The 15,073-nt window shown below is 36.6% G+C and overlaps 1 protein-coding gene across 16 annotated transcripts in view; it reads right to left on the minus strand.

The window, feature by feature from the left end:
• The window catches only part of BCAS3 (BCAS3 microtubule associated cell migration factor), a 569,341-nt gene that overhangs the window by 516,399 nt on the left and 37,869 nt on the right, over nt 1-15,073 (minus strand). For all 16 annotated transcript variants that reach the window (XR_014238437.1, XM_082372026.1, XM_082372012.1 and 13 more), the window contains exon 6: nt 6,165-6,246. Coding sequence is in view for 15 of the 16 variants with exons in the window: in XM_082372026.1 (XP_082228152.1) it covers nt 6,165-6,246 (82 nt within the window). In the remaining variant the exon portion in view is untranslated. The remainder of the gene's footprint in view (nt 1-6,164; nt 6,247-15,073) is intronic.

Below are 15,073 nucleotides of genomic sequence, written 5' to 3' on the forward strand. Positions count from 1 at the left end.
CCATTCTGACCAGTGTGAGGTGATACCTCACTGTAGTTTGCAAATGTAGATGTGCATTTCTCTAATGATTAGTGACGTTGAGCATCTTTTCATGTGTTTGTTGGCAATCTGTTTATCTTCTTTGGAGAAATGTCTATTTAGGTCTTCTGCCTATTTTTGGATTGGGCTGTTTGTTTTTTTGATATTGAGCTGCATGAGCTACTTGTAAATTTTGGAGATTAATCCTTTGTCAGTTGCTTCATTGGCAAATATTTTCTCTCGTTCTGAGGGTTGTCTTTTCGTCTTGTTTGTGGTTTCCTTTACTGTGCAAAAGCTTCTAGGTTTCATTAGGTCCCATTTATTTATTTTTGTTTTTATTTCCATTTCTCTAGGAGGTGGGTCGAAAAGGATCTTGATGTGATTTATATCATAGAGTGTTCTGCCTGTTTTCCTCTAAGAGTTTGATAGTGTCTGGCCTTACATTTAGGTCTTTAATCCATTTTTAGTTTATTTTTATGTATGGTGTTAGGGAGTGTTCTAATTTCATTCTTTTACATGTAGCTGTCCAGTTTTCCTAGCACCACTTATTGAAGAGGCTGTCTTTTCTCCACTGTATAGTCTTGCCTCCTTTATCAAAGATAAGGTGACCATATGTGCATGGGTTTATCTCTGGGCTTTCTATCCTGTTCCACTGATCTATATTTCTGTTTTTGTGCCAGTACCATACTGTCTTGATTACTGTAGCTTTGTAGTACAGTCTGAAGTCCAGAAGCCTGATTCCTCCAGCTCCTTTTTTCTTTCTCAAGATTGCTTTGGCTATTCAGGGTCTTTTGCGTTTCCATACAAATTGTGAAATTTTTTGTTCTAGTTCTGTGAAAAATGCCAGTGGTAGTTTGATAGGGATTGCACTGAATCTGTATATTGCTTTGGGTGGTATAGTCATTTTCACAATGTTGATTCTTCCAATCCAAGAACATGGTGTATCTCTCCATCCGTTTGTATCATCTTTAATTTCTTTCATCAGTGTCTTATACTTTTCTGCATACAGATCTTTTTGTCTCCTTAGGTAGGCTTATTCCTAGGTATTTTATTCTTTTTGTTGCAGTTGTAAATGGGAGTGTTTCCTTAATTTCCCGTTCAGATTTTTCCTCATTAGTGTATAGGAATGTAAGAGATTTCTGTGCATTAATTTTGTATCCTGCTACTCTACCAAATTCATTGATTAGCTCTAGTAGTTTTCTGGTAGCATCTTTAGGATTCTCTATGCATAGTATCATGTCATCTGCAAACAGTGACGGTTTTACTTCTTCTTTTCCGATTTGGATTCCTTTTATTTCTTTTTCTTCTCTGATTGCTGTGGCTAACACTTCCAAAACTATGTTGAATGACAGTGGTGAGAATGCGCAACCTTGTCTTGTTCCTGATCTTAGAGGAAATGGTTTCAGTGTTTCACCCTTGAGAACAATGTTGGCTGTGTGTTTGTCATATATGGCCTTTATTATGTTGAGGTAGGTTCCCTCTATGCCTACTTTCTAGAGAGTTCTTATCATAAATGGATGTTGAATTTTGTCAAAAGCTTTTTCTGCATCTACTGAGATTATCATATGGTTTTTATCCTCCAATTTGTTAGTATGGTGTATCACATTGATTGATCTGCGTATACTGAAGAATCCTTGCATTCCTGGGATAAATCCCACTTGATCATGGTGCATGATCCTTTTAATGTGCTATTGGATTCTGTTTGCTAGTATTTTCCTGATGATTTTTGCAACAGCTCTTATTAATGACTTATTAATTGGGGCTTCCCTGGTGGGGCAGTGGTTAAGAATCCGCCTGCCAATGCAGGGGACATGGGTTCAAGCCCTGGTCCAGGAAGATCTCACATGCTGCAGAGCAACTAAGCCTGTGAGCCACAACTACTCAGCCTGCACTCTAGAGCCCACAAGCCACAACTACTGAAGCCCGCATGCCTAGAGCCTGTGCTCCACAACAAGAGAAGCCACTGCAATGAGAAGCCCACACACCACAACAAAGAGTAGCCCCCGCTCGCCGCAACTAGAGAAAGGCCGCACACAGCAACGAAGATCCAACACAGCCAAAAATAAATTAATTAAATAATTAATTTTTTTAAAAAAATCACTTCTTAATTCTAATGGTTTGTAGATTGTTTTGTATTTTCTACATATACAATCAAATTATCTATGAATAAGATGATTTTACACCTTTCCTTCTAATATTTACATCTTATTCATTTTTCTTGCCTTATTGTAATGGCTAGGACTTGAATTCAATGGTGAATAGAAGTAGTGACAGGATCCATCCCAAACTCAGTAAGAAAGTATAATATTTAATATATCATTACAGATTATAATGTTGGCTATAGGTTGTTTTATAGATTATCTTTAGCATACTGAGGATGTTTCTTTCTACTCCTAATTTGCTAAAAGCTTTTTTTTAATCCCAAATGGCTATTAAATTTTGCCAAAGTTTTTTTCCACTTCTATTGAGGTGATCAACTGTGTTTTCTTCTTCATTCTACTAATATGGTGAACTACACTGATTTATTTTCAAAATGTTAACCGACCTTGTATTCCTGGAATATCTTTTACTTGGTCCTGATGTATAAATTTTTTATGGATCACTGGATTCTATTTGGTAATATTTACATGTAAATTACACCAAGAAAGAAAAACAGGGAGGGAGGGAAAGAGGGAGGAAGGGAGGGAGAGAGGTGTTGGGCATGAGGAGAGGTTAAGAAAAAAAGACAGCAGAAAAGAATCATTTTGTGAGGGGGTGGGGCACACCACAAGGCATGTGGGATCTTAGTTCCCCGACCAGGGATTGAACCCGCACCCCCTGCATTGAAAGCACAGAGTTTTAACCACTGGAAAACCAGGGACGTCCCAGAAAAGAATTATTCAAGAAGAGTTAGTAATCCATATTGAGACAATCTCCCAAAAGGAACAGGGATGAAATTATTTTTTAATTAATCATTCTAGGGGATATAACAGCCAAATAATACAAGTACCAGAAAGAGAGAACATGGAAAATTTAAGAGAAGAAACCATCAAAAAAGTAGTTTAAAGAATTTTCTCGCTCGATGCTTTGTGACAACCTAGAGGGGTGGGATAGGGAGGGTGGGAGGGAGGCTCAAGAGGGAGGGCATATGGGGATCTATGTATACATATAGCTGATTCACTTTGTTGTACAGCAGAAACTAACACAACATTGTAAAGCAATTATACTCCAATAAAGATATTAAAAAAAAAGAAAAAGAATTTTCTCATAACTATACTACTTGCATTTCTACATCAAAGAGGCCCAGAATAACATATGAACCAAGAAACAACACTGCAAAGTTTTGGAACACTGGGAAAAAAGCCAACATTCTATTAGCTCCTGAGCAAAAAACAAGCCATATACAAAGAAAAAGGTATCAAAATGGCTTGAGATTCTTCAACCATAACACTAGATCAATACCTTCAAATTTCTGAAGTAACATTACTTACAAACAAGTATTTCTTACCCAAATTAACAATCAAGAATTAAAGAAAAATAAAGACATCTTCAGACAAACAAGATCTACCACACATCCCTTTTCAGGAAGCTACCAAAGGACTTATTCCACCAAAGTGAGTGCAAAAGCAAAACGGGCAGAAGAGAGGAAAGGCGTATTCTATTTTCCGTTACAAATTTTATCTGATCAGTTGCACGTTTGATGAAAACAAATCTAAAAAATTAAATACAATAAAAGTAACATAATTTCTGCAAGTCATACAACATTTAGTTTTGTGAAATTACATCTTAAATCTAAAAAAAAAGTATATTTAAAGTATCTTATAGTGCATGTAAAAGTATATTATAGTTGGATTTCCCTGGTGGCGCAGTGGTTAAGTATATGCCTGCCAACGCAGGGGACATGGGTTCGATCCCTGGTCCGTGAAGATCCCACACGCCACAGAGCAACTAAGCCCATGTGCCACAACTACTGAGCCCGTGCTCTAGAGCCCACAAGCCACAGCTACAGAGCCCGTGTGCCACAAGTACTGGAGTCCGCATGCTGCAACTACTGAAGCCCACACACCTAGAGCCCATGCTCCGCAACAAAAGAAGCCACCACGATGAAGAGTAGCACCCGCTCGCTGCAACTAGAGAAAGCCCACGTGCAGCAACGAAGACCCAATGCGGCCAAAAATTTTTTTTAATTAAATAAATAAATAAATGTATATTATAGTGGATAGAGAAATCTTTCTTTTAATTAGACAAAGTAAATTAAACAAACTCAAATTCTACTAGCAATATTAGCTTTTAAAGCTTTATACTCTCTCATATAGTTCTGCCCAAAGTAAAAAATTTGAGAAAAGCTGAACATTAATAATTGGCATAAAGAGGGGAATTCCTTGGCAGTCCAGTGGGTAGGACTCCATGCTTCCACCACATGGGGCCAAGGTCCCATCTCTGGTCAGGGAACTAAGATCCCACAAGCCATGCAGTGTGGCCAAAAAAAATTAAAATATAAAAAATAAATAGGGTTTCTCTGGTGGAGCAGTGGTTGAGAATCCGCCTGCCAATGCAGGGGACACGGGTTTGAGCCCTGGTCCGGGAAGATCCCACATGTCGCAGAGCAACTAAGTCCGTGCACCACAGCTACTGAGCCTGAGCTCTAGAGCCCACGATTCACAACTACTGAAGCCCACGTGCCTAGAGCCCGTGCTCCGCAACAACAGAAGCCCCCGCAATGAGCAGCCCGCGCACTTCAACGAAGAGTAGCCCCTGCCCGCTACTAGAGAAGGCCCTCTTGCAGCAACAAAGACCCAACACAGCCAAAAATAAATAAATAAATAAATAAATTTTTTTTTTAAAAAATAAATAAATAATACATATTTGACATAAAGAAAAGAACTTCATAACTGAAATGAAAGGAGAAAAATCTGCCTCTGTGAATTACATACAAAATAAACAAAGACATGGCAGAGTCCTTTAGCAATAAAGTTCTTCTTGATTCCAACCATCCAGTGAGGCTGGTTATTCCAAAACAATCTTCTTTGTCAAAAATTTCACCAAAACACAAATGCAACAGAAAACAGAAAGAGAGTGTAAAGCAGAGACGAAGCTGATAACTGTAGATGCCATACAGTTCAATAACAAGGAAAAATCTCCACGTGACAGCAGGATATTGTTGCCTTATTACCTCCACCCTTACCATTTCAATTAAGTAGATTTAATAATTAAATTAATCCCTAACATTAGCTATGCAAATAGTAGTACATTTTAATAAACATCATTCTCACCAATTTACAGAAATAACTGCAGAAGGAAGTATTAACAGGAAGATTTCCCAACTTCTGAACAAACTTTAAAACTATAATAGCATTAAAATATTTTAATATCCTCTTTTTAAATTATGCAAATGATATTAATATGATTGTTTTTAGTGCACATACAAAAGCATTACTGAGTGAACATAGGCAAATTAAAGAGAAAATACAACCCTTAGAAAGCTCAGATCATTAAAGAGTTGGGAATTATTTACGCTTCCAAATAACAGATGTAATTTAACCATATATCTGGTTTTTTAACTTTAAAAATACATAATAGTTACATACAATATTAAGAAGTTTTCATTATTAAAGCGGAGATCCAAGGTCAAAAGCCCGAAACTGTACTTCTGCCATAGCTGTAAATACAGACAGCAGACTCATCTACAATCGAGATAATGGTGAAAACCAAGCTCTTCAAGGCAGTAAGTATAACTGAGAGGAGCAAAGACACTGAAGACAACAGAGACTTGGGGAATACCCACAGAAGTAAGCTGAACCAGAAACAGAACAAAAGCAGCACAGTCAGCAAGGAAGGGATCTGGGAAGAGCACCGCCATGAAAACCAAGAGAGAAGAGGGCTTCAAGAAAGAGCCAGCAAAGTCAGAAACTAAATGGAGATCAAAGAGGACGAAGATAAATCAAAACCGCAGCAGAAAGTGAATGGCCATACTGAATTGGTTAAGATTACCTATTTCCATCTCAACTGACAGAACTAAGAGTTTATCTTGGAGGGAGGAGGGGAAGGAGTATGGACACGTGGAGGAAAACAGACTTTAGTTATCATTCTTGCTGTCTGATGTCCAAGACCAGTAGAAGAGAAACCTCTTTCTGAATGATTTGTTTCTTCTTAAGGGCTACACTCACCAAACTGTGGAGCAGGCAAGATCCTAGCTGCTCGAATTGGGCCATGTCGAACAGAAAAAAGCTCCTGTGCTTCCCCACTGATCTGCAGAAGACAGAAAAAAAAAATTCAGTAAATGAAAAGACAGGTCAGAACATTATTATACAAAAACAAGATCTCCTAAATTTTTATCACAATTTTTGGTCTGAAATGTAGTATATGTACGTTCACACACCCATTTATGGCTGACCATACACATTAAGTATATTAATACCTTAAATTATCACAAATATTTTTAGAAAATTATAAGAGCATGCACTTAATATGAATAGGAAAATAAAAGGTCTGTTCTGAAAACCTATAATTTTTATCTTTAATAAACTACCAGTTTATTAAAGTCTGCTCGGTTCCTGTATGACTGCCTTCCATTTTAGAGTAAAGCAACTCTGATTTTTTTTCATTAGTATTCAGTTTACCATGTAAGAAAAACATAAATATTCTTAGCATTCTGAAAAGCAGAACTTAAATGTTGTAGTAACTTTCGCAAATTGTTATAGATGAAAAAGAGCAAAACATGTTGCAAAGAACACTGAGGTGGAGGGTAAATGACCTAGGTGCCAGCTATGGTTCTGCAACCCTAGCTACCCTTAACTACGTTGAGTAAATCATTTAACCTCTATAAACTTTTATTACTTATTTTCTTTTCTAAATATATTTTAGTAAATATTGTATACATTTAGGTATACAACATGAAGATTTGATATACATATATATGGTGAAATGATTACCAGAGTCACCTCCTCAGAGTTACCTTCTGTGTGTGATAAGAGTATCTGAAATCTATTTTTCCAGTCTTCAATACAGTATTATTAACTGCAGTCATCATGCCTGAACATTACGTCCCCTGACTTGTACATCTTACAAAACTGCAACTTTGCACCGTCTGACCAACATCTCCACATTTCCCCTACCTCCTCTAAGCCTATATTCCTTTGCATTTATAAGCTGAGACAATAAAGGTGCTAAAGGACCTCAAGATGCTTTAAATTTCAGTATTCTATGCATAAAAAAATATGTACGCATCTTTATATGTCATTATTCTTATTACACACATAGATCAAACACGTATGAATGTCTGTTCATTTTCAGTCATATCAGATCTGTTCCTCAGATATAAACAGTACAGCAGTCTATTAATCCCAAAGTAAAAGAGGTAGACTAATATTTGTGTCAAGTGTGAAAACAATTGCTTTTCAGAATTAGTGGTTCAAAAGAACAATTTGCTAATTGAAATACTGAACGTATTAAATCATAATGTTAAGAAAGGCTTTCCAGACTACTATAAGTGGTACTGTAGTTTCCAATACATTTTCTTAATTCTCAAGTGTTTGATGGAATATGTAATATCAGATAGGGAAAATGGCAAATATTATAAAACTCGTTCTAAATACCCAAAAACTTACAAGAGATATAGAAATAACTTGTTCTAAATACCTAAGAACTTACAACAGATATAAAAATGATAAACATTCCATAAACACGCTGATGGTATTTTTTTAAAAATAGGCCTGCCAAACAAGGAGTTCAAAATATCAACATTGTATACATTATAAAAGGCTTATCAATCTTCCAATATTAAACTATAAATCTGCAGAGCTGTCTTTTAGATTAACTACTTTTTTAGATCTTCAGCTTCTCTTCTACCTGAATTTAAGAGCTGCAAACTGTCAATATTTTTGTCTCTTATAAATGTTAAATTATGGTAATACCCAAATAGCCATCATATTCATTTAGCTTATAAAAATAATTATTAAAATGTATTTATTGGCCACAATGGCAAATCCCTCTATAGCACTTGGGAAGCAGAAGATATGAGGAATGCTAGGCTCTTCCCACTAACTATGCAACAATAGCACCACCTATCACCAATTAAACACACAAAAGCTACAAACTCAGTATAGCAAACTTAAATTTACTTCTTAAATTTACCTCTCTACAAATTCCTCTGTAAACATTAATTTTCTAAATGAAATACCATTGACATTATATACTGCAGCTCTTAAGTCCACATTTTATTCTTATAGAACAGAATTTTCAGTTTATAAAAATCCTTAAAGGGTCACTTTGTTCAATCTCCCACCCAATGTAGTAATCACACATTCTCTGAAATCTAAAAATTACCATCACCTCGTTGATTTTAAGAACACTTCCAACGAAAGGTAAATCACTAATACAGTCCAACTACATTATAGATGCATTACTGGCTATCTCCAAAGCTGCCAAGTCATTTACTTTTTGAAAAGAGATTGTTTGTTGGGCAATGGATAAATAGTATTCTTCAATATACATACTATTTCTACTAAGAATGCAATGAAAAATAAATTATAAAACAATACTGTAGAAATTGCACTGAAATTATAATTCAGAGTAATGAAAACCACCTCTCACAAATAAGGTTTATACCTATAGCAAATCATAGTATTCTAACACAAAATTCACTGCTCTGTACTATTATTTCCATATGCCACAAGTCTAGCATTTAGCTTTTGGTCCTATCAAATAAAGCCTTAAAGTTAAAAAGTCTAATCACATTTAACTGAGCTGCTATACTAAATTATACTAAACAATAAAGAATAAAACAAACCTGTCTTGGCATATTCACAATATGATAAACGTTTGTTATCACTGGATTTAATACCCAAGAGCTTACTTTGATATACAAAAACATTCTGAAATCTGAACACACCATGCTTTTGAGCATAACGGCTTTTAAAACAAACCTAAATGCCCTATTCTATTCTAAGCTTCTACTCTAAATCCCTCTTTAAATGTACAGCAACAGGTAAGAAAAAAACATTAGGAGTGATCACAAAATGCATCTCCACATTCATTACCGATCCTTCATTACCTCTAAGTTAAGGTCCTAGAATCTTTAATTATCACATCAGGGAAGGGAGGTGGGGGGAAGCACTATTACTATGAATAGAAATTTGTGAATATGTTAAAATCAAAATTGTTAGAAGCATAATTCTAAAGTATCCTAAGTGAGTCACAAATGTCAAACTTCCCAGAGGAGAGAACTCTCCCAATAATATAGGCAAACTCTATACTGGAATACAATTTCAGAACAGAGACAGTGCTAATAACGTGTATATAGATAAGACGTGCACATTATAGGTAGGACACAGAGAGAATGGATATGTCCTTACAGGCTCCGCTTTAGCTGCCGTTTTCAATTGCCTCTAATCATTCTATACAGTATGTTCACTGGTAATTTTGCTCTCAAATAAATGAGTGGCAAAACTGATGAAGTTTTTTTAAGGCTTTCAAAGTGATTTTTAGGTTTCTTAGAAAGAGCTCATTGAAAAGAGCAAAGAATCTCTGAGATGAGGATTTTACTGATCCTGAGAAGAATTACCAGGAGCTCTAAGTTCACTTTTAAACCAACAATAATAAATACAAGGGTAGAACTACAAGGAAGGCGTGTATCAAGCAATGTTCCAACTTCCTGGCAACTGCAGTAACTTGGGGAGAGGAGCAAACAGGGAGGAAACCTCTCCAATAGTTCCTCATGGGTCTCTGCCTTTGTTCTTACTGGCATTTTAATTTCTGATGACAGGCTTTTGTTGTTTGGAGCATAAACCGGACGTACCAGTTTGGAGGCACAATAAGGAGAACAAAGAATGATTTGTTCACACTGTTGGAAAAAAATCTTTTCCAACCATAGAAAATAGCTTTCACATGGTGAAAATATGCAAATTACATACCAAACCAAAAAGGGGTGGGGGGGAGTACAAGTTTAGAATCTCACAGCTCAACCTAAGGCAAAAGGAAATTGTAACAGCCGAGACAATCATACACACAGAGAAAAGGCTATAAAAGCTTGGGCGGGGTGGGGGGGGAAGGGGGGCTTTATAAGTGCTTTTAGAGAATTCTGAAAGCACATGAAGGTCATCTAGCCCTCAGAACCAAACTTGTTTCTGAAATCCTGATGACTTTTCAAAGGCATCTGACTACAAAATAGAAAATTCAACCAAACACAAAGGACAATAATAATAATGCTCTACAACGACACAGAATGAGGACAATAGTACATATTTACACCCCCAACTTCCCTTTTAGACACTGGTCAAATGGAGAATTGTGGTCTCCAATTGATTCTTTTTAGTAAACTTTACTCAAAGATAACAGACTTAGAAGTAATACATAAATCTTAGGTATATGTACAGCTTAATGAATTTTCAATGTTAATACACCTCTGTTACCAGCAGAGACATCAAGAAACAGAACATTACGGATACTCAGAAGGTCCCTCCACACCGCTTCGCAGTCACAAGCCCAAGGCAAGAATAACCATAACCACTATCTTGACTTCTAACACTTCTCACACATAAGTTTTACTTCTTCAAATTTATTTAAATGGAATCACGTAGTATGTACTCTCTTGTGAATGGCTTCTTTCACACATTACATGCCTGCGCAATTCATTTGTATTGTTGCATATGATTGTAGTTTTTTATTTCTGTTGCTATATAGATTCCCATTGCATGAAAAATACAATTTATCCATTCTACTGTTGGTTGCTGGACTTCTAGGTTGTTTCTAGTTTTGGGCTCATAAGATGTGAGGAAAAATTGCAACAAACTTTCGAATGGGAAAAAGATTACTGTGTGTTCTTCCAGTGGATTACCAAGAGTTCTATAGTGGATCCTTTGGGATTATTTGATTCTATAAGAATCTGCACCTTTGTCTTGACTGGGCTATTTTACAATACTGTAAGTTGTAGAAAACTGATAGTAAGGCAATTGACTCTTGCCCACAGAAATGCAAATGAATCTTGTTTAGTAGAGATACAATTGAATTCCGCTCATAAAAAAGATTCCAAGCAGTACACTTTCCCAACAGGCTATTAGCTAGGTTTGCATCTCTTAACAGGGTCATTTCAGCATTCCTTATTCCCTATATCTGTTCTTCAGATTCTCCTTTGAACCGGCGTTAACTTGTCTAACACCTCATTAATAAGTTAAATAAAATCTATGACACATGTCCATTTTACAGTTGTATGAGTGTCATGATTTTACCATTTTTAAACTGGTAACATCATAAGGAATATTACTATGAATATTCTTGCACATGGCATTTAGTGACCATATTTAAGTATTTCTTTTGGGTATATACTACTGAAGTTGCTTCTATATTAGGAATATGTGCATATTTTGTAGATTTTAACAAAACAGTAACTGAACAATTTACCAGTGTAAAAGAGTTCTCTACCTGCTCCACATCCAACGGTTGGTGTCATTCTGGTGGATGTTCAGTGGGATTCTCACTGTCATTTTAATTTGCATTTTCTTCAAAGGAGGTTTCACCCTTTCATATTATTATTGGAATTTAGTTATACTATCTCATGAGCAATCTGATAAAGTCTCTTGCCCAATATATTTGCCTGATTCTAAGAAATTATGGATTTAGATCTATTATGCACAGTGAGTAAAATGCATAAATCAGTCTCCTTTGGAAAAGCAACGCTGCCTCAAACTAAATAAACAAACAGGCTTTATTATAGTGGCCCTCCATCAGGGCTCATGATTTAAGAGTTTTGTCCTGAAGGACCCTTGATTTCCAGCATTATGAATGAGATTCAAGAACTCATTTCAGCAGCTCTGGAAAAACTAGAGCTTTTTATACCTAACTGAATTCATATCTTAATTCCAAATCCAGTAATAAGCAATCTCTCCCCCCATATAAGGTACAATGATTGGGTTATAACAAAATGATAGCCCTTGAAGTGGAAAAATGTTGATTTGTAAAACTTCACACAAACATTCAAAGCAAATTCAGTCCCTATTAAAGATAGGAAACATACAAAAATTACTATATCTTTCCCCTATAACTCAAGCAGTTCGAATACAAAAGGTAATGATTAGCAGGTTTTTTCCCTTGATAAATACTTCAGCAAGCTTTAATCTCTAAAATAAAAAACTTAAAAAGAGGTATTAATTTACCTATTTTTCAAAATGGCTACATCATATACAGTAGGGCATTTTTAGACTGGAAATATAAATTAAAAGACCAAGCCATCAGACATAAAAGACATCAGAAAAAGAATTCTTTGTGTTTATCTCAAGCACAACCTGACTTTCAGTCAAAAATATCTTTCACACCTGAGTTTTCCAAACAAGTAATGCCTCTGATTCCACTTGGAAAATCAAAGAGAGTAAAAGCAGCCCACAGGTAAGACCCTGGAAGTTTTATTCCTTTCCCGAGATCATGGCCTATAGCAACAATGCCAAGTGCGTACAGTATGACAGATCATCTGTTACAAATATCACATTAGCAACATCAACGATTCCAACAGTTTATTACGGTAGAAAATAAACCGGACTTCTGTTTATAAACTATACAAATTTGCTAAATCTGAGTTTGGCTTTATAATAAGGGTAACGACATATCTATCTAACAAAGCAAAGGTGTTAAACTGTGTATTTAAAGTATGAAACAAAAGGGCTTCCTTGGTGGCGCAGTGGTTGAGAATCTGCCTGCCAATGCAGGGGACACGGGTTCGAGCCCTGGTCTGGGAAGATCCCACATGCCGCGGAGCAGCTAGGCCCGTGAGCCACAACTACTGAGCCTGCGCGTCTGGAGCCTGTGCTCCGCAGCAAGAAAGGCCGCGACAGTGAGAGGCCCGCGCACCGCGATGAAGAGTGGCCCCCACTTGCCGCAACTAGAGAAAGCCCTCGCACAGCAACGAAGACCCAACACAGCCAAAAATAAATAAATAAATAAATAAAAATTAAAAAATAAAATAAAATAAAATATGAAACAAGAGAGTTAAATCAAGAAGATGCTGGTTAAATGAATGAACTGATAAATAAACGACTAAGTCTATGTTGGCATCATTATTCAATCTTCATGGTACTTAATTTGCCTTTGCCTCCCTGTTTTCAAAACACGTTGTTAACATTTAATACCTGGAAATTTGTTATAACACCACATCATAAAACACATTTTGGTACAACTCATTCTTGAACCCACTGGTATATTACTTCCTAAGCTTTTCAGCTCTCAAGAAAAGGACTACTATCAGAGTGGCAAGCAGCACCTCATCTGGGCAGCAGGTTTTATCACACTGGTCTTCACACTCCCGCTCAAGATCAAGGCAGTCGCCACTCTCGCCGGCAAATATCCCACACTCAATCCAACCTTTCTGGGTTAATGTAATGTTTTTACCTGCAACAGGTTTTCTTACCAAGAGTGATGTAAAAACTGTCCATTTAAATAAATGTAGAATTATCAATCTTTTCTAATTGTCTCACATGTACCAGCCACATAGACACAATTGAAATGAAGTCCTTAATAAGAACAGTGCTTCATTAGTTTTAAAGTTAAAAAGTAATAACAAATAAAACTTTTTCATTAAGGAGAAAAATGTAAACTATGGACTTTAGTTAATAATGTGTCAATACTGGTTCACCAAGTTTAACAAATGTACCTTGGGAATTCCCTGGTGGTCCAGTGGTTAAGACTCAGCACTTTCACTGCCGTGGGCTCAGGTTCGATCCCTGGTCCAGGAACTAAGATCTTGTAAGCCACGTGGCGCATCACTAATGCAAGATGTTAATAGGGGAAAATGCAGGGGATGAGGGATACATGGGAATTCTCTGTACTTTCTGCTCAACTTTCATGTAAACCTAAAACTGCTTTAAAAATAGTATATTAGTGTTTATTTTCATATACATGAAAAATGTGAAAATTCCACAAATAAATTTTAACCTTCCTTGATACCCACCCCACCCAAAATAGGGATAAAAGGTAAAAATATAGAGAGATGGGAGGAATGAAGAGCCGATAACATTTTACACTAAATGATTCAGTTTCTAAAGTAACAAGAGGACCTTACTTGGTCTATTTAAATAAACAAGTATATAAGTTATCACTTTGCTAATTGTTTCACATGTAGTAATCATACATACAACACAACTGAACTGATGAAGTTCTTTAAAACGAAGATTGGTTCATGACAGTTTTTGGTGTTTTTTTTTTTTTAATAAATTTACTTATTTTATTTATCTTATTTTTGGCTGCATTGGGTCTTCATTGCTGCGTGTGGGCTTTCCCTAGTTGAGGCGAGCAGGGGCTACTCTTAGTTGCGGTGCGCAGGCTTCTCATTGCAGTGGCTTCTCTTGTTGTGGAGCACGGGCTCTAGGCGCGTGGGCTTCAGTAGCTGTGGCACACAGGCTCAGTAGCTGTGGCTTGCGAGTTCTACAGTGCAGGCTCAGTAGTTGTGGCGCACAGGCTTAGTTGCTCCGTGGCATGTGGGATCTTCCCAGACCAGGGCTCGAACCCGTGTCCCCTGCATTGGCACGTGGATTCTTAACCACTGCACCACCAGGAAAGCCCTGGTGTTCTTTTCTCTTTCTTTTTTTTTCTGGGCACACTGTGCCAACCAGGGATAGAACCCGGGCCCCCTGCAGTGGAAGCCTGCGGAGTGCTAATCACTGGACTGCCAGGGAATTCCTGCCAGTTTTGTTAACTTACAAAGTAACAACAATAATTTTTTTAAATAAGGAGAAAAGGTAAATACATACATATATATATATGTATGTATGTATGTATTTTTTTTAGTTAGAGAGAAAGGGTAAAAATTTAAAAACATAAAACAAGAGACAGGGGAAGGAGAGGGAAGTATCATCTTATACTAAGGTATTTGGTTCCTAAGCAACAGAAGGACAGCACGTAGCTACATGAGTAATGATCACAACTACAAAGCAAGCTCTCTCTCTCTAGCTCTCTCTCACCCTGTGAGCCAATCTGATGATATATTTTCATTTTAGACATAAGGAAACAGAGAAAAATATTCCCCCCAAATGACCAGATCAAAGAGGCATCAGAATCTCCCATCAATACTGTATTCAAAAACAGTTTTTAAACT

Source organism: Balaenoptera borealis (assembly GCF_965194805.1).
Source record: "Balaenoptera borealis genome assembly, chromosome: 20".
Taxonomy (NCBI): domain Eukaryota; kingdom Metazoa; phylum Chordata; class Mammalia; order Artiodactyla; family Balaenopteridae; genus Balaenoptera; species Balaenoptera borealis.